The sequence below is a fragment of the Centropristis striata genome, chromosome 4, assembly GCF_030273125.1.
Source record: "Centropristis striata isolate RG_2023a ecotype Rhode Island chromosome 4, C.striata_1.0, whole genome shotgun sequence".
NCBI classification, from domain to species: Eukaryota; Metazoa; Chordata; class Actinopteri; order Perciformes; family Serranidae; genus Centropristis; species Centropristis striata.
The window spans coordinates 42822216-42843618 of record NC_081520.1 but is presented as its reverse complement, the minus strand read 5'-3'; the positions used below and the strand labels follow the sequence as shown (position 1 = coordinate 42843618).

General features: G+C 42.2%; 1 protein-coding gene across 1 annotated transcript; it reads right to left on the bottom strand.

The window, feature by feature from the left end:
* Positions 1–14295: 14295 nt before the first annotated feature.
* Positions 14296–18177, bottom strand: LOC131970619 (ras-related protein Rap-2b). The gene is made up of 2 exons (XM_059332051.1): positions 17359–18177; positions 14296–15423 (listed from the first exon to the last, which is right to left on the bottom strand). Exon 1 carries the CDS (start codon positions 17951–17953, stop codon positions 17402–17404), a length of 552 nt encoding a protein of 183 aa, XP_059188034.1. The 5' UTR covers positions 17954–18177; the 3' UTR covers positions 14296–15423; positions 17359–17401.
* Positions 18178–21403: the final 3226 nt, after the last annotated feature.

Genomic DNA, 21403 nt, shown 5'->3' with positions numbered 1-21403 from the left:
TGCAGCCGAGTGCGAAGCGGTTGGGATGAGAGTCAGCACCTCCAAGTCTGACAGTGGACTGCCCCCTCTGGGTGGGGAGAGAGGTACTGCCTCAAGCGAAGGAGTGCAAGTATCTCGGGGTCTTGTTCAGCAGTGAGGGTAGAACGGAGCGTGAGATGGACAGGCGGTTTGGTGCGGCGTCAGCAGTGATGCGGGCGTTGTACCGGACCGTTGTGGTGAAAAAGGAGCTGAGCCTGAAGGCAAAGCTCTGGATTTACCGGTCCATCTACGTTCCAACCCTCACCTATGGTCCTGAGCTTTGGGTAGTGACCGAAAGAACGAGATCACGGGTACAAGCGGCCGAAATGAGCTTCCTCCGTAGGGTGGCTGGGCTCAGCCTTAGAGATAGAGGGAGGAGCTCAGACATCTGGAGGGAGCTCGGAGTAGAGCCGCTGCTCCTTCGCGTCGAAAGGAGCCAGTTGAGGTGGTTTGGGCATCTGGTAAGGATCCTCCCGGGCGCCTCCCGTTAGAGGTGTTCCGGGCACATCCAACTGGTAGGAGGCCCCGGGGAAGACCCAGAACACGGTGGAGGGATTATATCTCTCTCCTGGCCTGGGAACGCCTCGGGGTCCCCCAGGAGGAGCTGGACGTTGTGGCTGGGGAGAGGGGCGCCTGGAATGCCCTGCTTAGCCTGCTGCCCCCGCGACCCGGCCCCGGATAAGCGGACGAGAATGGATGGATGGATGGATGGACATTTTGGATGCACCGATTCGTCGGAGGCGAGCCAGACGACTGTGAACGAGACCTGGGAGATCTAGTGATGGAGGAGAACTTTGTGGAAGGAGTAGCTGATGAAAATGTGTGGCGTGAAAACTTCTGCATGCCCAAAGATGCTCTTATGGCTTTAAGTGATGCCGCCTGGCTGCATACAATCTTTTGCGTCACCGTATGCAGCAGATTTCCTCCCGAAAACGCTCGTCTAAACGAGGAATAAAAAGTGAAGACGCAACGCCACTTTTGCGTCTTCTGTTCAGACCGTCCTCGTGTGAACGGGGCCTGAATCTCTACAATATTTGCAATAAATTTAGTCATGGATTATTAACATTTAAAATGTTTGAAATAGTTTGTTTTTTCCCCAAATGTTTGTTTTGTATGTTTTTAAGTCTTTTTCAACCAAAAAAGCTTTGCCCTGGTTAGGGGGTACTTGCCTGAAAAAATATTTCACAGGGGGAACATCACTGAAAAAAGGTTGAGAACCACTGTTTTATAACGCCTTCCCAGAAGTTTTTTGCCCTAAACCTTTTTAGAAAGCACCGTTTTACTTTATATGTCCCTGAGATGCTGTAATTTGTGGTAGTGACACACGAGCTCTTCTACCTTTTATGTTGGAGGACTTGTTGTCTGCTCTCCACACGGTTAAACTGCATTAAACTGTTCACATCACAACCTGAACCAGAACGCTTCGGATACACAAATGTTTTTACATACAGATTTGGCATTTATATGCAAATATCTGTTAGTAGAGATTATGCAAGAGTCAGAAGGAGAAAATAGAAGAAGAAGAGAATGTACAGCTCTCTGAACTGACAGTAGATAGACAGACCTCCATATGGACGCGTGGGCAGCAGCTATGAGCTGACTTTAGTTATGGCTCTGGAAAGGCCTGATGACTCAGGGAGGCTGGGGCAAGTTGCTTCAGAGAAAGATGGAAAGCATGAGATGTAGACAAGTATAGGCAGGTAGAAAGCAACTCAGCTGGAGAGGAGGAGGAGGAGGAGGAGGAGGAGGAGGAGGAGGAACGGCAGTGAGGGGCGCAGTATCGCTGTTATACAACAACAGACGTGAAGGTGCAAACTCATTACACCGCACAATACAAGTACATGATACTGAGGTTGGACTAATTGTGTAGAGTGCGAGTGTGTGTGTGTGTGTGTGTGTGTGTGTGTGTGTGTACGGGTGGCTCTGCTGCCTTTGCATGCGGGATTTATCTTTGCCCAGCAGGCAGGGTTGTACCATATGGTCCTCAGAGTAGATATTCCTAAAACAACACACACACACACACACACACACACACACACACTCAGACACAAAGACACATAGGCTCACACATGAACACAGACGTGTGCACATGAGGAAATAAAGTGCTGGAGAGAAGAAGAGGGAGAGAGACTCAGTCGTTGCTGAGCCATCTGCCCATCCTGGATTGCTGAGATCCACAGATCACAAACCAAATAATCATTACACAACAAGCTAACACTGTGCTGAGTCAAACAATGAATTATAATTGCTTACAAATATGCAAAATGCTCGGGCTTAAATAAAATCAGACAGGCGGGCAGAGGAGGAGGGGAAGGGAGAGTGAGAGAACAAAATGATCACTCTTCAGACTTCTCTTCCTTCTCCAGACAGGAAGTCTGTAGCACCTAAAACATGACAACATGCCCTCTGAAACCACACAGCAGGCCTCCGAGGCTGGAGCCTCCGAGGCTGGAGCCTCCGAGGGGGGCGGCTGCAGGTCCACTAAGCCCCTCGGAGCCCATATGGTCCGGAGGCTTACGCACCCCGACATGACATGAGAAGGCAGCCCAGAGGCTGGACCAGAAGAAACAGGAACATGTTATCAGAGATGGTCATCCATGAGACACTGAGGGAAGGAGTGGTTGTCTCAGGAACATCTGATGAGATTTATCTGCTTCAGAGGCCACCGAGGGAAACTAACTACAGGACATGATGTGACATGGTGGACTCTGTGTGTGTGTGTGTTGGGGTAAATAAATAAAGAGCAGTAATGACTCCGTGTCATATGATCCGCCTGCACGCTGACACTAATGGCATTAGCCTGAGAGAGAGAGCTGCAGCGTGGCCTCCTCTCCTCCTCATATCCTCCTCATATCCTCCCTCTCCTCCTCATATCCTCGTTTCCTCCCTCTCCTCCTCCTCATATCCTCGTTTCCTCCCTCTCCTCTGCTTCCTCTCTTCTGTCAGCTCCAGCTTGTCTCCAACACTTTTCCCTCCTCTTTGCACTCATTTGTTCAATCTGCTTTATTGATTTGTTTTAGATTGTTTTAGACAGACTCTTACTGCCATGATTAGGCCCGCGCCCACCTTCTTAATTGGATGACATCTCATTACAGCTGACAATTCACACACTGTGTGATAAACATCCCAGATATCAATCAGAATTATCGTGATTGGAGTCAACTCGCAGTTCCAAATTAAAAGAGGATCAAGGGAAGCAATTAAGATACTGAAGATGAGATGTGCCTGTTTAAGTAATTATCCGGAGAAGTGAACCAGGCTTTGTTGTTTTTAATATGTCAGTCTTTTACATGTGGATAACTGCTTTAGAGACGGACTGGATTATGGATTTGCTTGGAGTTTTACGGAGGCTTATTGAACTAGTACAGAACACTAATTAATAGTTTGATTTTGCTGAGAGTTAAAAGAGAAAATTGATTTCATGTCTACCTGCACCTTGAAAGACCAATACTTTTCATCTTGTTATTTAATCTGTACAAAAACAGAAGTGTAAAAAAACAATAGTTTAGGGTTTTAGAGTGGGTTTTGTGCTAAACTATTTCTTGGCCACAGTGACTTCCTGGCGTCGTGCTTGGCCAACAAACAGTCCAGTTGGTGGATTTGGGAAGAGTCAAGCTAGCTGTTTAAAGTCTTTGTGCTAAGCTACGGTTGCTGGAAGTAGCCTCGTATGATGGGAATGGCATCAAACTTCTCATCAGTGTTTCCGAAAAAAAAATCTTGAAATATTCTTCTAAAGGACAAACAGGTGCATGAGTTGCAATATTTAAAAAGATGACTTACAATAAGCAGCTCGTCAATAACAAGTTGATTTTCTACAAACAACTGAACAGTTGGGGGCAACCACAGCTACAAACTAGATGAAGACAGATGTGAGTGAGGATGGACTGTTGAGAGGAAGAGAAGAGTGAAGGGAAAAGGAAAAGAGCAGCACAAGGACCGACACTGAGTCACAGCAGGACAGGAAGTCTTCGATGGAGACACCCTTCCTTCCTGTCAGCACACTGATCACTAGACACCATTCACTCACACAACATGACACATGTCACAAGTATTACGGGGCCAACGGCGTGAGTTGCTCTGTGCAGTTGGAGTTGTGCTCTCAGGGTATTTGTTGCCCGTAGTTACTTGTTTTAGTAAAACTGCTGCATGAGTCCAAGACTCTGACTCCACATGAAGCCAGCCAGTGAGCAATCTTCTCAGGGAACAGTAGGTTTTTCCCACCTTGGGCTTTTTGATTTCAGTGCCTGTGATGATGAAAAATTGATCTCCAGGGGGTGTATATTTTATCCATCCTAGTGTTTTCTTTTGGTAAAAGCCCTCAGGCAGAAGGATTAGGACACACTGAAATCTCAGCAGCCAGACAGTGAATTTGAGCACACCCATTGATCAGCAAATTACTTTGTAACCAAGCACACAGTGCCAAAGGCAGAAAGGAGCAGTGAGCTCCAGATTTATGTGCAGCTCCCATCTGTTAACATGCTTTTCAGTCTTCTTATTGTGCCTGTAGCCCAGCAAGATATTTGCATATGAGCACAAACAGACTGCAAATATCATTTTCACACCTTAAAAAAAAGTGAGCAGAACTGGATGTAATTTTCACAGGCAGACACTTGCTAAGTTAGATCACACCACTAAGAGTGTGATATGTGGTATTGGAGGAAAATGGAAACTATGGCTACAATAGTCTCAAACTGGATATCACACACAGTCCTGCCATTTCTCCACTAATTGTACCCAACATGGCTGGAGATGTTGGCACTGAGGGACTTCATTTGACCTTGAGAGTGAAACCACATTATTACCAGTGGGATATATCCCAGTGGGAAAACCACATCTTGTCAGCCTCTGACTTGAGATATTTAGAATTTTTTACAGCTTCCATATCTCCCACGTACTAGAAATACAAATATTTCAGCAAACTACTGGGAATATGGTTGCAAAGCCACCATCGCTGGCACTTGAATCTAAATAAAATCCTGCACTGACCATCAGTTCAGCTAATTTAAATCTAGCAAAGCTCTGTTGGCAAATCGCTAAGAATATAAAACAGGAAAAAAAAACGAATGAACTAGCTAATTAAGTTGATAAAAGAGATATATTTGGTGTTATTTCTACAGTATACAGTGGGAGTAATCATCTCGGAATAGTTTAAATCAGGATGTCTGCCTGTTCCTTCCATTAGGCCAACATTGCATGGATGCACTAAAAAGCACCTTTACTATAATGTTGAGGTTCTGATCACTAGTGCCACTATGGAGCAATGTTGTTGATCAGTTGTTTGTATCTGGTGCTCCATTATATTCATTAGCATGCACACAAGGCCGCAAGTATGTGCACAAGCAAGAAAGTGACACGTTCATCTATCCACTGCCAGGAAGCAGAAGTGCACAAGTAAAAGAAGGGAAGAAGAGCTCTGCAAGGCTATGATAACAATGCAGGTTTCAAAACTAAAAAAACATGTGTTTGTGCACGTTTCATGTTTGAGGAAACACATTTATGGTGTTTGATAAATATCCAAATAAAATGATTTGAAGAGAAACAGTCATTTAGATTAGAAATATGAATGTTGTTTGTTTACAAGCTGCAAACTGCATCAACATGTCAATGCAAAATGCATTAATGACGGCAGAGTTATGACTTAGAGCTCAGATTTCCAGGTCTACAGTATATACTTACAGTTATATACAGTATATACTTTAACACTGCAGAGCAGGCGGGGTAACTCTAGTGCAGCAGGATCTGAGCCCAGAGATGTGGGTCAGTAGACTGGAGATTCCCACTGTCACAGGAGACTTCCTCTTCCACAGCTCCACACAGGATATGAGCAATTTCCTCAGAGCCTAGTCTCTGCAACATTCCCAGAAATCTATTCAATGTAGAAGGTCATATCTGGGCCATCCACTACATGTTGAACACAACAAACGATGTTACATGTACGATCATTAGGCCTAGTGGGAACAACGAGCAAGCACAGCACAGTGTGTACAATCAAGATATGATTGTACACACTGTGTGTGTGTCAGCACAAAAATATCACAGCGGTTTCAGCGAAAATGAAACAGACCAAGGTGTGAGTCATGTGGTGATGACCTGGTATTATGTGTTAACAGTGATTTGGCTGCAGAGGAATGAATGTTTGGTGCTGACTGCACCGTCACGCTGACTTCCTGCAGCGTGTTGCTGAGAGACAGATACCGAGGCTCTCTGGGTGGGGCTGCTGTGTCATTTTACAGGGTAAACTAAGAGAAAACTTCCTGTCACGACCATATTTGGAAAATGCTTCCGAAAGATAAACATGCTCTGACACCTTGGCGGTTTTCTTTTCTTTTCTTTTTCTAAAAATCTCATTCCATTCAAGTTTTTTTTTAATTGTGCAACTTTAAAAACTTTCAGAGATTTTATTTTTAACTCTTAAGGGTAATGTTTAACCAATTATTATATTTACATAATATTTTAAATGTGTTCGCAAGTATCCAATAAAAAAAAGAAACCTAATAAATATATATATATATAATGAATAAAACAGGCCATACATTTTTAAGAAATATTACATTTTCAATTCCTTGCAATTTGGTTGGTGTATTTCTTGGTTGGTAAGCAGATAAAATCCAGGAAAATAAAAGATTATATTTTGTGTATTATTGTTATTTTGTTTAATTTAAAGACCGCAAGATTATTATCTGAAACCTCTAAAAAAAAGATTCTTCTTTTCTCAATTCTTTTCTCATATAAATATATTTCAGAAAAAGATTGACCTATTTAATTTCATAGGCTATTTTTATTTAATATGTTTTTTATTTAAATGTTCACTTCATGGAGCTTTGACTCCTGTTGTTAAACAGTATTTATGTTCACTTAAATAAACGGTTTCAATAAAACTACATGTGACTTGTTATATTTGACTTTGACTGAACATTTGCTCTCACTTTGAGATAAAAATATCGGGATATATATTGTAAATCGATATTCAGCCTAAATATATCGGGATCTGAACGTCTGTCCATATCGCCCAGCCCACCATGAACTGAATATTCACTATAAGAACAACATGACAATAAGACAATAAGAGCTGACATATAAAGGCAGTAAGGCTTTATGCTTCTCACTATACGTGTCAACTTCAGCTCCTCTTCTGTATCTGCTCTCTCCCACAGGTTCCTCTCTGCCCCCTGGTTGCTCAGGTTATAAAAGAGATGTTGCATAACTCTCCAACTGTCTCTGGAGAGAAGTTTGATGATGAATGTGGACTCCTGACTGGGAGAGAAAGATGCAGACGGATGGAGACAGAAGAGGAATAAATAACTATAGAAAGGCACCTATGGTATCTATCCACAACGCCTTCAGTTCTCTGGATAAACGCACATCCCGATCTGAAAAAGCACAAAAGGAACGAATTCCTAGAAAGACACAGAGAAACCAAACGAGTAGAAAGAGACCGATGACAGTCAGAAACTTGGTGGAGGGGGAAGATGATGGAATGAGAGAAGAAATGGGATTGCAGATGGGGGAGGAAGGTCACGGGTGTCACAGCGTGTTAGTCAGAATGCTGACGTTGCCGTGGTGACAGGAGGGCAACACCAGAGCGGTGGGAGGCGGTCACATGACCCGAGATCAGGCCTGCAGGAGACGCCACAAACTGACCACGGAGAAACCAGATGGGGGATGGAGAGGAAGAGAAGAAGAAGAGCTGACTGAAGTTAGGTGGACGTGAAAAAGTTCAACTGTGAACGAAGCAGGAAGCAGAATAATGTTTCAGCAGAAGGTCAAAGTTCAGACTCCACTGACTTCAACCATCCTGTCCATAGATCTCCAACCAGCAGCAGCTCTTCAAGTTCAAACTCAGCCTGGTTATTAACCTATAGTTAATATAATATAATATAATATAATATATATAATGTTTAGAAGGTGGAAATGTTCACATCAGAAAAAAAAATATCAGAATGATTTAAGCTTTTTGGTGTAAATGTTATGAAGAGAACCTGACCAACTGATGATGCTACGGTTAGCTTGCTAATATATAGTTTAGATTTTAGAGCTGAACTTTCAACATTTAACTAAAACAGAAGACTTCTGTGCTGCAGGGACGTTTCAAAGCCAATCCAGAAGTTATTATTTCCCTGTTTACTTCAGAAAAAAAGCTAATTAGATTTCCATTTTTCAATTTGGATTATTAGAAGGAAAAAACTGTGGTAAACAAAATCATGATACTTTTAAGTTTTGCTCAGACTGGCAGTGAGATAAAATAATGTGCTTTTTGGACATTAAAGCTTGTAAAAATGTTCAAGTAGAAACTCAAAAAACAAATATGAACCTGAAAATGAGCAAAATGTGTTATCTTTAAAAAAAAGTTATTTACTCATGTGTTTTATGTCACGGAACGAAACGTCATTTCTGGGTTTCAGATCTCATTCCTGCAGCACCAATATAACTCAAATGACAAAGATAAGGCCAGTAACATTAGACTAACAGAGAAAATATTGTTAGGCTAAATACATATTGCCCACAGATTCTGAACTGCATTAACACAACTAACTCTGAAACACACTTATCAGTGTGTGTATAAAACAACAAACACCTAGAACTGTTGTTAAGTGTGTCCCAGATGCCCATAAAAACATTATTTACTAAAGAAGCTGTTTACAGCTAGCGATGCTACAGTGACTTCATCTGATGTGCTAAAGATTAGCGAGCCTTTACCAGCTCACACATTATTTACACTTTGAAGATGCAACCTGATATCCTAGAACACTTGGTTGAAAAAGTTCAGTTTTTAAGGACTTGGACAGGACTTTAAACACTATAATGGTGCTATAAGCTAACTGCCTCCTGACTGCGTGCCCTGAGGCGTCCCTGTGGTGGGCGGCCGTGGTGAGGGGGCGTGGGTATTATTATATCACTCAGAAAGTCTCCCAGGACTTTATCACAACCAATGGTTTCTAACTTCTAACTTTGCTTTGTTCTGCGGTTTCACCCCAACCTTTCAGAAACACACAAACAGCACGCTGGGGTCCGAATGATGTCGTTTCCCTTCGCTAAATGACCTCACGCATCACTTTTAAACATCTAATGTAGGCCTACCATCAAACAGGCACACAAACAAACTACCAGGAAGTATTCAAGGCCGCTGGCTTCTTGTCAGCCCTGACAGAGAAGCCAGCCTGTCATTCAAGAGAGAAACCACACCCTAACCTCAGGAGCTGCACCAGGCCTGCTGACACACTGAGTCACTCAGAGCAAAGGTTATAACACGCTATAACACATGTTACTGAAGTCTGAAGACACTGAACACTGGAGACTTTATCCAGGCTGCTTCAGATGTCAATTAGATATTAAATTATGCTCAGAAAGATCAAACTGCACTCTGCCATGCCTCCACAAACTTAATGACCTGATTTTTCCCTCCATCATAATTAAAATACTGATTGCAACTGAGCTCAATTACAAATCAGGTCCTTAAGCATTCCTCGTCCTCGCTGACACCAGTGAACAAAAGCCATTTATCCTCATAGGGGACGGAGCACTAACTAGTCCTGTCTGACTGCTCCTGTGGCCTAGTTTCCTCTTCAGATGGAGCTCCATGCCAACCAAGGCCCTGTGCTATGATTATCTAAAGATGGTAGAAAGAGAAGTTGGAGTGCGAGCCCAGTGGATCCATCTTGTGACACAGTGGGCGGAGTCAGGAGGCCTGTTGAGACAAACCCTTTATCTCTCTCTCTCTCTCTCTCTCTCTCTCTCTCTCTCTCTCTCTCTTTTATCCTTTCTCTCTCTCTCTCTCTCTCTCTGCTACCTCTGTGTTTGTTGTGCCTTCTTGGTGAGATTTCCTCTTTCAAAGTTGTGATCAGGAAAGACAAAACAAGGGAAAGAAAAGAAAAGTGACTTCAAATCAGACTTGAAGAGGAACTTCAAGGCCTGACATAAAGAACTATCAGTCACATCCAAACTTTCTCCTCTAATCCGTCTCTCCTTCAGTTCAACAAGTCCAGACACTACAGCTGGAGGAATGACAGGAATGAGAGGAATCTCGGGGCATTCCCGTCTCGGCACAGTCGGCTCTGAGTGAGAAGGCCACTCCCTGATTTACAGCTGAATGGAGAAATTAATGGATCATTTTGACACTTCTTATTCTCAACTCAGCCTTATGTTTACTACTTACACACTGAGAAAACAAACTACTTTACAATATCACACGTCTTTATAAGAGACACAGCAACTATAAAACCATCTCCAGCTAAATCTGCATACACTCATGGAAAATATTATTAGACCATTGTTTCCTCCAGTTTCTTGTTCATTTTAATGCCTGGTACAACTAAAGCTACATTTGTTTGATAACAACAAAAATAGCTCATAAGAGTTTAATTTAAGAGCTGATATCTAGACATTTAACATGGTTTTCTTGATAACAACCAAAATAATTATTGAGAAAATCATGTTAAATGTCTCCATGTCAGCTCTTAAATTAAACTCTTATCAGATATTTTTGTTGTTATCATTATATTTGTCCAAACAAATGAACTTTTAGTTGGAGCAGGCATTAAAATGAACAAGAAACTGAAGAAAACAAAGGTTGTCTAATAATTATTTAACATGACTGTATTTCAAGATCAGTCAATCACATAACATGACATCACACTTCAAAGTGCGTTTGCGGTCAAAGATTATGACACTCCTTAGTGTCCTGGATGAAGTAATATCTGGAGGAAGCTGACGGTCTGATCCAGCACAGAGAGATGTTTCTGGTGTCTGGACTGAGTCTTGGTGTCGGAGGCTTCAGGAATCTAAACTGCAGCTGGTTTAAATGGCTCAGCGAGGGTTACTGCAGTGAGTGTGTGTTCATGTGTGACTGAAAGAGAGAAAAAACAAAGCTCATTCAGCCTTCAGGGGAAGACAAACAAGTGGTGAATGGTTATTCCCATGTTGTTATGGTAATGCCAGCACAAAAAGAAATGGCTGCGACACAAACTTGAAAATGAACAATGCTGGTGCATATAAACTAATTGAAAGCACCGTCACAAGGGGTTGGTTGATTTAGAAGTGTCAAGCCATGTGTGTGGAGATAAACAACATGCTAATAGAGTCAGATGGTTTCAGACAGACACAGTTCATCACTGCACATCTGCCAAGAAAACCAGAGAAAACCACACACACACACACACAGCAGAGCCTCAGAAATAGCTGGATGACGCTGGGAGAGAAAGAGAAGTCTGTAATTCAGCGAGGAGCCTATATAGTGATTAAGGCCCATGTAAAAGATGCAAACACACACCACCCACTCTCTCTGGCTCTGTGGCAACACTTCCTGTCACAGCAACTGCTACCAGCAGCAAAAACCCTGAAACACCACAGATCTGCACACAACACACTTATATATCGTAATCATTAAAGAAATCAATGTTTACTGAGGGAATTTATTAATTTAAGGTTGTAAAATGTGCTGGTAGAGTTATCATTACACAGCAGAAACGAGCTTTAAAAGGAGAGAAACATTTCCTGTCACGACTGAAGGAAATATGAAAGAAAGGCGATGAAACAGAGACGAGCTCCTTCTTACAGTCAGCAGTGGAGATAGGTCACGAGCCCCCCCCCCCCCCCCCCCCCAACCATGGCAACCACATCACATGACCTCCTCCCATGACCAGCAACCACTGACAGAACGGCCATCTAAACCTGAACACAACTCATTTCCTGTTGATACCAAAGATTTAAAAATAGCCTAATCAAAGTCATTAATACGGAATAAAAAAACAAAACTGCAGTTCAAGTATTCAAACATGTGGCTGCAACAAACTGAAACTTAATAACCAAAAGGCTGAAAGCAGTTAAAGTCACAACAACATTGGTGCTGAGTTAAAGAAGGAAGGAAGTGAAACTTTCACCTTCTCACTTAGAAAGAGACAGATAAAGAAGAAACAGGAACTCCACGGCCCCTTTCTCTCCAAAGGGCAAATTCTTCTGCTATCAGATGTTTACACCACAGCAAGAGGAGAAGCTGCAGCAGAGATTCACTGGACCCTCTCACCTACTACCAGTTTAACTATATTATTATTAATATTCAGAGTTCAACTTCAGCTCTGTGCATTTCTTTTCACACCATCTGTATCAAAGCCTGAGAGAAGTGCCATCGGCCTCAACTTTACAGAGATAGAGCTGTAGTCTCCTCAGCGTGTGGTGGTTTAATCTGTTATCAGAACACCTCAGATACAGATCAACATCTCTACAGCAGATACAGATCAACATCTCTACAGCAGCAGCTACACATCAACATCTCTACAGCAGCAGGGTGAAGAGTCACAAAGACTGTTCACTGCTTCTTACACTGTGGTTTCCACTCAGACTCTGAAAGAAACTGCAAATACTGTAAAGATTGTTGTATGAATATATCAGGCTGGGCAACAACTCAAAACTTACATTCAGTCAACCAGTATTGTGATAATATGATGGATATGACAGTTATTTAGAAAACGTCCATGTATAAATTAAGAATTTAAAGCAAATTGTAGCTTAAGACACAATTAGATAAATAGTTATTTATACTGAAACAAGAACGAACACATTCAATTGTGAAGTGATTCAAGGAGAATACACAAATTAATTGTCATTCGTGTGCTGTCGGAATAATTGAAAAAATGAGTTACCAATCATATTTCATCTATTTCTTTTGTTCTTTGTTGTCTTGCAAATACTGGAACCGCTATGAAGGCGTTGCTTAAATGCTTTGAGAAATAAAATACAATTACGACAAAATAAAAATTAATTTTCCCAACTTGAGGTGGAGCCATGCAAGCAGCACTGTATACACCATTCTAGTCGTATTAATGGGAAATCCCATGTTAATGGGACTTGGCTTACAATCACTATAATGTGGTAGATATGAATATCATCATCAATATCACAATATTGATTTCAAGCATATTGCCCAGCTCTAAAGGCCTGTTGAATGGCACCTGTTGCATGTAATATTAACAGTGAAGCCCTGTACCCTGACCCCCCCATGCCCCGGGACCCCCCCATGCCCCGGGTCACATGGACCCCCCCATGCCCCGGGACCCCCCATGCCCCGGGTCACATGGACCCCCCCATGCCCCGGGTCACATGGACCCCCCCATGCCCCGGGACCCCCCCATGCCCCGGGTCACATGGTGCAGGCAAAGCCAAAGAATACACATGATACCACTGCTACACAGGCTAACAGGCTAACAGATAGCAGGCCTGCACAGGCCCAAATATCGCTGCAGGACAGTGACCGGCAGACACATATACCTTATATATATATATATATATATATATACACACCTTATATATATATATATATAAAACACATATAGAGTAGAGCTTAAAAAGCAGCACACATCCACCCTCAGACAGACTGGACTCTATGAGAAGCCTTCTTATGTTTGTTTACTCTCCCCCCAGCTATCCTGTGGTGGAGCAGCCAGCCGGGGCTGGCTAATCCCTGGAGGTAAACACAAGCAGAGCAGGGCCTGCTACACCCACACACACTGCTACACCCACACAGCATCCAGGCTGAAACACTGCTACACCACACAGATAGAGACATGTGTCCGGCTGCATGGCCGGGCCGTGTCTAATAATACATGGGAATGCTGAGTAGATGGAGGTGTTTTCATCTCCATCATGTTGTTGGTGAATGTGTCTCAGGTTTAGGTTACGATACATTCCTGCTGATGTTACATAGCCTGACTATAACCATGCTAAGACTACCTGTGTCAAACACACAGGTGAGTCACTCAGCTCTTTTTAAACTATTAATAGCAGGAACACACCTTGGTCTGGTTTGGATTTTGCAGCTGCATCTCAGTGGTCTCAGCATGAAACACATGGGAAGTTTGTGCTTAGAAAAGGGAGCATAGCTAGGCCACAGTACACATTTAAACTAGATTTTTTTTGGGGAAATGGCCTTTATATTACAACTAACATGCAATAAAGCTTGGTGGAGGAAGTTTGCCAATATAAAACTCAACCAACACATTTCCCTGTTGTACTCCGTGTTTCTGTTGTTCCTGTGGGTTAACCTCAACTAACAAACACCTCCTGCACATTTGGGTTGTGTCACTATAAATTATGCAAACATCTGAACATTTACTCTTTGATCTACTGTATCACTGTGGGAATGTGTAGTAATCCAGTTATTTGTGTATTCAGACGTACTAAGCTGCTGTTTAAGCATAAACTGCTCATGATAACTAAACTGGCAGTCAGCCACCGTAGTAACACGTTGAAACAAGTTGACATCAACAAAGAGAAAACACAGCCTGGTTTCTTTTTAAAAAAATGCAATTTGTATTAAAAGTCTTGTTTTTAAACAGACTGCCCATTGTTAAAGGGCTGGTCTGAAATTAAACTTACAATCAGGTTAGATTTGTCAACGGTACATCATCACATTTCCTGTTAAAAACAACAAAATAAACAGAAACAGAAATTGATTTAAGTGGTCTGGAAGGTAGCGTTTGGTGTTACCACGTCTAGGAGGTTCCAGTACCTGTGCATTTCAAGATATAGGTTTGGCCAGACTAAGCAGACATTGCAGAATGAACACCTTAGACTTCAAAAAGGCCAACAGAAAACATACAGAAAAACCGCCATTCCATGAACAAAAAGCCTATCGTAGTTTCTCTTCAGCCTCCACCCCTACGAGATTATCCAGAAGAACAGTTCACTAAATTGTGGATTGCCATGTTGAAGGGTTCTTTTGGTGATACATGTAGGTTGGCACTAAATCTGAACAGCTGATTTGTTTTGGAAAGGCACTCGACACAAGGGCGACCGGGTCACCGTCCCCATGTCTCTTCAGTTAAGGTCCTCACACACGAAGAGGAGACGAAGAAAAGAAGTGGCACTCATCACGTTTACTCCACCAGCAGATAAGTGGTGTCAATTTCTTTTGACTTTGGAAAAAATAGGATTTGGAGTGTTGAGGAGCACTGCTCCAACATGGGTTAGGCAGAGAAATCACCCCGATCTTTACCCGCCCCAGACTGTGCAGTTTATTTGACAAAATATACTCTCTCTCTGTCTTCTCATACAGAAATATCCATTTGTGAGTGTCTCTAAGTGTTGCCCTCCGTATCTGTTGCGTTGGGGTTTAGTTCCAGTTGTGAGGACAGGTGAAGCTGGTGAAGGTGTTGCTGAAACTCTGGATCTGACTGTGTTGACATCAATGGTGGACACTGATCGTGCAGCAGAGATACTCCAACCCAGCAGAATTCCTGAAGAGTGGACCCTCCCTCTGAGTCTCAGTGGCTCCCCTCCTGCTCCTCCTCCTCCTCCTCCTCCTCCTCCTCCTCCTCCTCCTCTCGTCCCCCTGCAGCATTCCTCCCTGTATTTCCTCCAAGGCCGGGCTGAGACACCAAGAAGAGCTCCACAGTACACACTCGCTGCAACACACTGCCATAAAACAAGATAACAGGAGTCAGGAATGAGCCAAGACAAGAAATAAAGAAAAGATGTTTTTAAAGCTGATTGTGGGCTCATCAAAGACTGACTCTAATGTAACTAATGTAACTAACTAACTAATGTAACTAACTAATGTAGGCCAAACAGGAACACTGGAGTCTCCCGACTCCTGTTAACCTCATTCTGCTAAACGCCTTCAGAGCAGAATGGAGGTGTTCAGACTCAACAACTAACCTGGTAAACTAATGAAGTCACAGAGACACTTCTGCTAATGAGCCAGACACTTTCCCAGTCTGCTAGCTAAACAATAGACTGTCTACTGTATATTAACACCAGCTTATATTAACACTAGCTTATATTAACACTAGCTTATATTAATACTAGCTTATATTAACACTAGCTTATATTAACAGGAGCTTATATTAATACTAGCTTATATTAACACTAGCTTATATTAACAGGAGCTTATATTAACACTAGCTTATATTAACACTAGCTTATATTAACACTATCTTATATTAACACTAGCTTATATTAACACTAGCTTATATTAACACTAGCTTATATTAACACTAGCTTATATTAACACTAGTTTATATTAACACTAGTTTATATTAACACGAGCTTATATTAACACTAGTTTATATTAACACGAGCTTATATTAACACTAGTTTATATTAACACGAGCTTATATTAACACTAGCTTATATTAAAACTAGCTTATATTAAAACTAGTTTATATTAACACTAGCTTATATTAATACTAGCTTATATTAACACTAGCTTATATTAATACTATCTTATATTAACACGAGCTTATATTAATACTATCTTATATTAACACTAGCTTATATTAATACTATCTTATATTAACACTAGCTTATATTAACACTAGCTTATATTAACACTAGCTTATATTAACACTATCTTATATTAACACTAGCTTATATTAATACTATCTTATATTAACACTAGCTTATATTAATACTATCTTATATTAACACTAGCTTATATTAACACTATCTTATATTAACACTAGCTTATATTAATACTATCTTATATTAACACTAGCTTATATTAATACTATCTTATATTAACACTAGCTTATATTAACACTATCTTATATTAACACGAGCTTATATTAATACTATCTTATATTAACACTAGCTTATATTAATACTATCTTATATTAACACTAGCTTATATTAACACTAGCTTATATTAACACTAGCTTATATTAACACTAGCTTATATTAACACTAGCTTATATTAACACTAGCTTATATTAATACTATCTTATATTAACACTAGCTTATATTAACACTAGCTTATATTAACACTAGCTTATATTAACACTAGCTTATATTAACACTAGCTTATATTAACACTAGCTTATATTAACACTAGCTTATATTAACAGGAGCTGGCATTAAAGTTACACAGTAAAAGGCTTTAAAGTGAAGCAGAGAACACATCCGGTGTGTTGCTGCTCTCTACTAACATGAACATGTGCTGAGAAAGGAAGTCAATAACATGTTTATAACTACATAGTGTCGCTTCATAAAGCTATAACATGTTTATAACTACTAGCTACATAGTGTCGCTTCATAAAGCTATAACATGTTTATAACTACTAGCTACATAGTGTCACTTCATAAAGCAATAACATGTTTATAACTACTAGCTACATAGTGTCACTTCATAAAGCTATAACATGTTTATAACTACTAGCTACATAGTGTCCCTTCATAAAGCTATAACATGTTTATAACTACTAGCTACATAGTGTCCCTTCATAAAGCTATAACATGTTTATAACTACTAGCTACATAGTGTCCCTTCATAAAGCTATAACATGTTTATAACTACATAGTGTCGCTTCATAACGCTGCTGTCAGCTCTACATGTCCAGTGTGTGAACTCACCATTGCAAACTGAAACCGAACATTATAACTTTATTAAGAGTTCCTAGAGGATGGCGCAGGCCGAGCAGCACTGGTCCTCGCCGCCCGGGGCCGAGGCATAGTTCATCTGGCGGACTATCTCAGCGAACAGCTCGTCCACGGAGCTCTTGTTCTTGGCTGAAGTCTCCATGAAGGGGCAGTTCCAGTCGTCCGCCAGAGCCTTGCCCTCCCCGGAGGAGACCTCCCGCTCCCCCTCCAGGTCCACCTTGTTCCCCACCAGGATCATCGGGACCCTCTCGTACCTCTTGACCCGGATGATCTGGTCCCTCATGGGCTTGATGTCCTGGAAGCTCTGCTGGTTGACCAGGCTGTAGACCAGGATGAAGCCCTGGCCGTTCTTGATGTACAGGTCCCTCATGGAGGCGAACTGCTCGGTCCCCGCCGTGTCCAGGATCTCCAGCACGGACGGGGACGAGTCCACCTCGATCTCCTTCCGGTAGAAGTCCTCTATCGTGGGGTCGTATTTCTCTATGAAGGATCCCGTCACGAACTGGACGGTCAATGCGGATTTCCCGACCCCTCCGGACCCGAGAACCACTACTTTGTACTCTCTCATGGCTCCTCTCCCGCTGGGTCAGCCCGCTCCCCGGCAGCAGTCGGTCCGGTGTGGTCGGTGATCCGGGGCGTGGCCGTCTGCTGGTCCGTTCAGGGCTGGATTCGGTAGTCCCGGACCCTCCTCAACATCTGTCCTGTGGCATGCTGAGGTCCCGATAAACCAGCCGGTTCTTCTGCAGCTTCCCCCGTTTCCGTTCAAGTCGCCGCTGTGCGCCCGTTTCTCTGCTCGGTAGAGTCAAGCCGGCCCTAACGGGCACCGCCTACTTCCTGTAGGAGATTTCAAAATAAAAGTGTGATCGGCTGATGTGTCACGCAAAGTCCGTCCAGTGAAACCTGAGCTGCTTTCTGTATAAAACACTAAACCTTCATAGGGACTCCTGGAAAATAAACATGTCGACTCTGAAGTGCTATTGGAGGACATTACAACACTTTTTGCAAAATGTTTCATTTATATATTGCATATCGAGGTCAATTGAGTCATTATTATCATTATTATATTTATTATAGTCTCCTTCCCACAGCACCATCACCACTATCTTTTACCTTTAAACTATTTATTATCTTTTTAGACTTTTTATTACATATGCTTAATGTCTGAATGTCTTTTTTAAAGCACTTTATATATGAGAAGCATGCGTAAATTTAGTTGTATACTTTTTTAATACAATGACAATAAAGGAAAGCTTGAATCTTGTATGACTTACTGATTGGTCAGATGCCACAGTGTCTCTATCTGTGGTGTAGAAACCCATATGGTTCTATGAGGAGACTGTTACAGATGTCCGCTCATTAAAAAAATAATGTCCGCTCAAGTTACCAAATATGGTTCTTTACCTATTTTTGATTAACTGTTGCTGATTAACGTATTCTTCTTCGTAATAATAATATTTATGTAATAATTATATTTATGCAATAAGTAAATGGTCTTGAAGGCGATGTATTGGACTTCCGGTGTTGTTCCCGCCAGCTTGACGCCGTGAGCTGTCTGCGCTTCCTGCCCACTCTCAGCACGCAGTCTGCGTCCTACGTCACTCAGTGACGCGCTCAGCGGCCACTTAAAGGTGCAGTGCGGCTGTTATCGCAGTCAGCTCCACTCAGAACCCACGCAGACTGCCACACCTTAGTTTCGACATCTCTGATCCTTGAGCTTACTACTGCTTGACTCACACACTCACACACACACACACACACACACACACACACACACACACACACACACACACACACACACACACACACACACACACACACAACTTACTGGAAAAGGCCAAAGCTCTGCAATGTGTGCACTCAGCTTATTGCTTCAGGCCCAAACACAACACGGTTCTCTTCTCCTCTTAAAAGTTTCCAAAGTTACCAATTAAGTTAAGATGAATTACAAAGAGGAGTGAAGATCCAGAACATTTCAAAATGTAAGGGGCAAACCAAGAGTTAGGGTAATATGTGGATTCCCACAGTTACAATGTTGTTCAAAACAAAAGTATCAGCAGACCTGAACGTCATCACAGAGAAGAGGAAGTGACTCACTGTAAAACTTATTGCTGATGGACCCACATGTGAATCATTGTGGGGCTTTTGTCTTGTAAGTCACCTGCTGATGTTGTTTTCCTGATGCCATCAAGTTTCACATTCATTTAATTTCCTTGTTCACTGACTTGTGACTTTTCTGTCAGCCAGTTCAATACCTGCAGACGCAGCAGGAAATAAAGTTGTTTGTTCTCTTGGTTGTCTTTCAAACTATTCTGATTAAAGTGATGTGTGATTTGTGGTGTAATCTTTAATCCTCGTGATAAATGTCACCGCATTTCTCTATTTCTGTGTTCATCATTACCTCCTCTTGTAGATCGTGGAATAACCACTGTTTCCAATCAATGCCCGTCAGCGCAGCACACTGATGATTAAACCACAGTCGTGACCTCATCACCTCCAGGGATGGCTGGGAAACTCTGCTGGATCGATAGAGTTTTAATTCATCCACCAATCACAACACGTCTCACACCCATGCAGAGCGGTTAGACACATGAATGGGGAAGGAAACCCCTGAGTCAGAGGGCTCCACTGGGACTGTTGAACCTAAAACAATATGTCATAACTTTCACATAAAAAACATTTTCACAAAAACAACAGTCTAAGATGACAGTAGGTGAAACATGTGGACTAGCCCATCATGTGGTCTCTGCAGCCCCCCCTCCCCTTTAACTAACAACCATCCAGCCTGAAGACCCTCGGCCCCATGGGGGGGCTGATGGGACCTGGAGCCTTGTGATCAGTGGGAGGATCAGCCTGAATGTAAAACAGTCACAGTTTGTTTTCACACACCACTGATAATTAGATACACACGTTACTTTATCAATTAATGCTACGCCAAAAGCCCCATGGTGACCATGACAACCAGGACAAAGAGCTGATAATGGTGATGTCACACAGTAGTCCTGGTGTTTAGTTGTCCTGGTGGTTAGTTGTCCTGGTGTTTAGTTGTCCTGGTGGTTAGTTGTCCTGGTGGTTAGTTGTCCTGGTGTTTAGTTGTCCTGGTGTTTAGTTGTCCTGGTGGTTAGTTGTCCTGGTGTTTAGTTGTCCTGGTGTTTAGTTGTCCTGGTGTTTAGTCGTCCTGGTGTTTAGTTGTCCTGGTAGTTAGTTATCCTGGTGTTTAGTTGTCCTGGTGGTTAGTTGTCCTGGTGTTTAGTCGTCCTGGTGTTTAGTTGTCCTGGTGTCTAGTTGTCCTGGTGGTTAGTTGTCCTGGTGTCTAGTTGTCCTGGTGGTTAGTTGTCCTGGTGTTTAGTTGTCCTGGTGTTTAGTTGTCCTGGTGTTTAGTTGTCCTGGTGTTTAGTAGTCCTGGTGTTTAGTTGTCCTGGTGTTTAGTAGTCCTGGTGTTTAGTTGTCCTGGTGTCTAGTTGTCCTGGTGTTTAGTTGTCCTGGTGTTTAGTTGTCCTGGTGGTTAGTAGTCCTGGTGTCTAGTTGTCATGGTGTTTAGTTGTCCTGGTGGTTAGTTGTCCTGGTGGTTAGTTGTCCTGGTGTTTAGTTGTCCTGGTGGTTAGTTGTCATGGTGTTTAGTTGTCCTGGTGGTTAGTTGTCCTGGTGTTTAGTTGTCCTGGTGTCTAGTTGTCCTGGTGTTTAGTTGTCATGGTGTTTAGTTGTCCTGGTGGTTAGTTGTCCTGGTGGTTAGTTGTCCTGGTGTTTAGTTGTCCTGGTGGTTAGTTGTCCTGGTGTTTAGTTGTCCTGGTGGTTAGTTGTCCTGGTGTTTAGTTGTCCTGGTGGTTAGTTGTCCTGGTGTTTAGTTGTCCTGGTGGTTAGTTGTCCTGGTGTTTAGTTGTCCTGGTGGTTAGTTGTCCTGGTGTTTAGTTGTCCTGGTGGTTAGTTGTCCTGGTGTTTAGTTGTCCTGGTGTTTAGTTGTCCTGGTGTTTAGTTGTCCTGGTGGTTAGTTGTCCAGGTGTTTAGTTGTCCTGGTGGTTAG

Excerpts from the sequence above, each read along its gene's own strand:
- LOC131970619 (XM_059332051.1), bottom strand. The coding sequence starts at position 17,953 with ATGAGAGAGTACAAAGTAGTGGTTCTCGGGTCCGGAGGGGTCGGGAAA.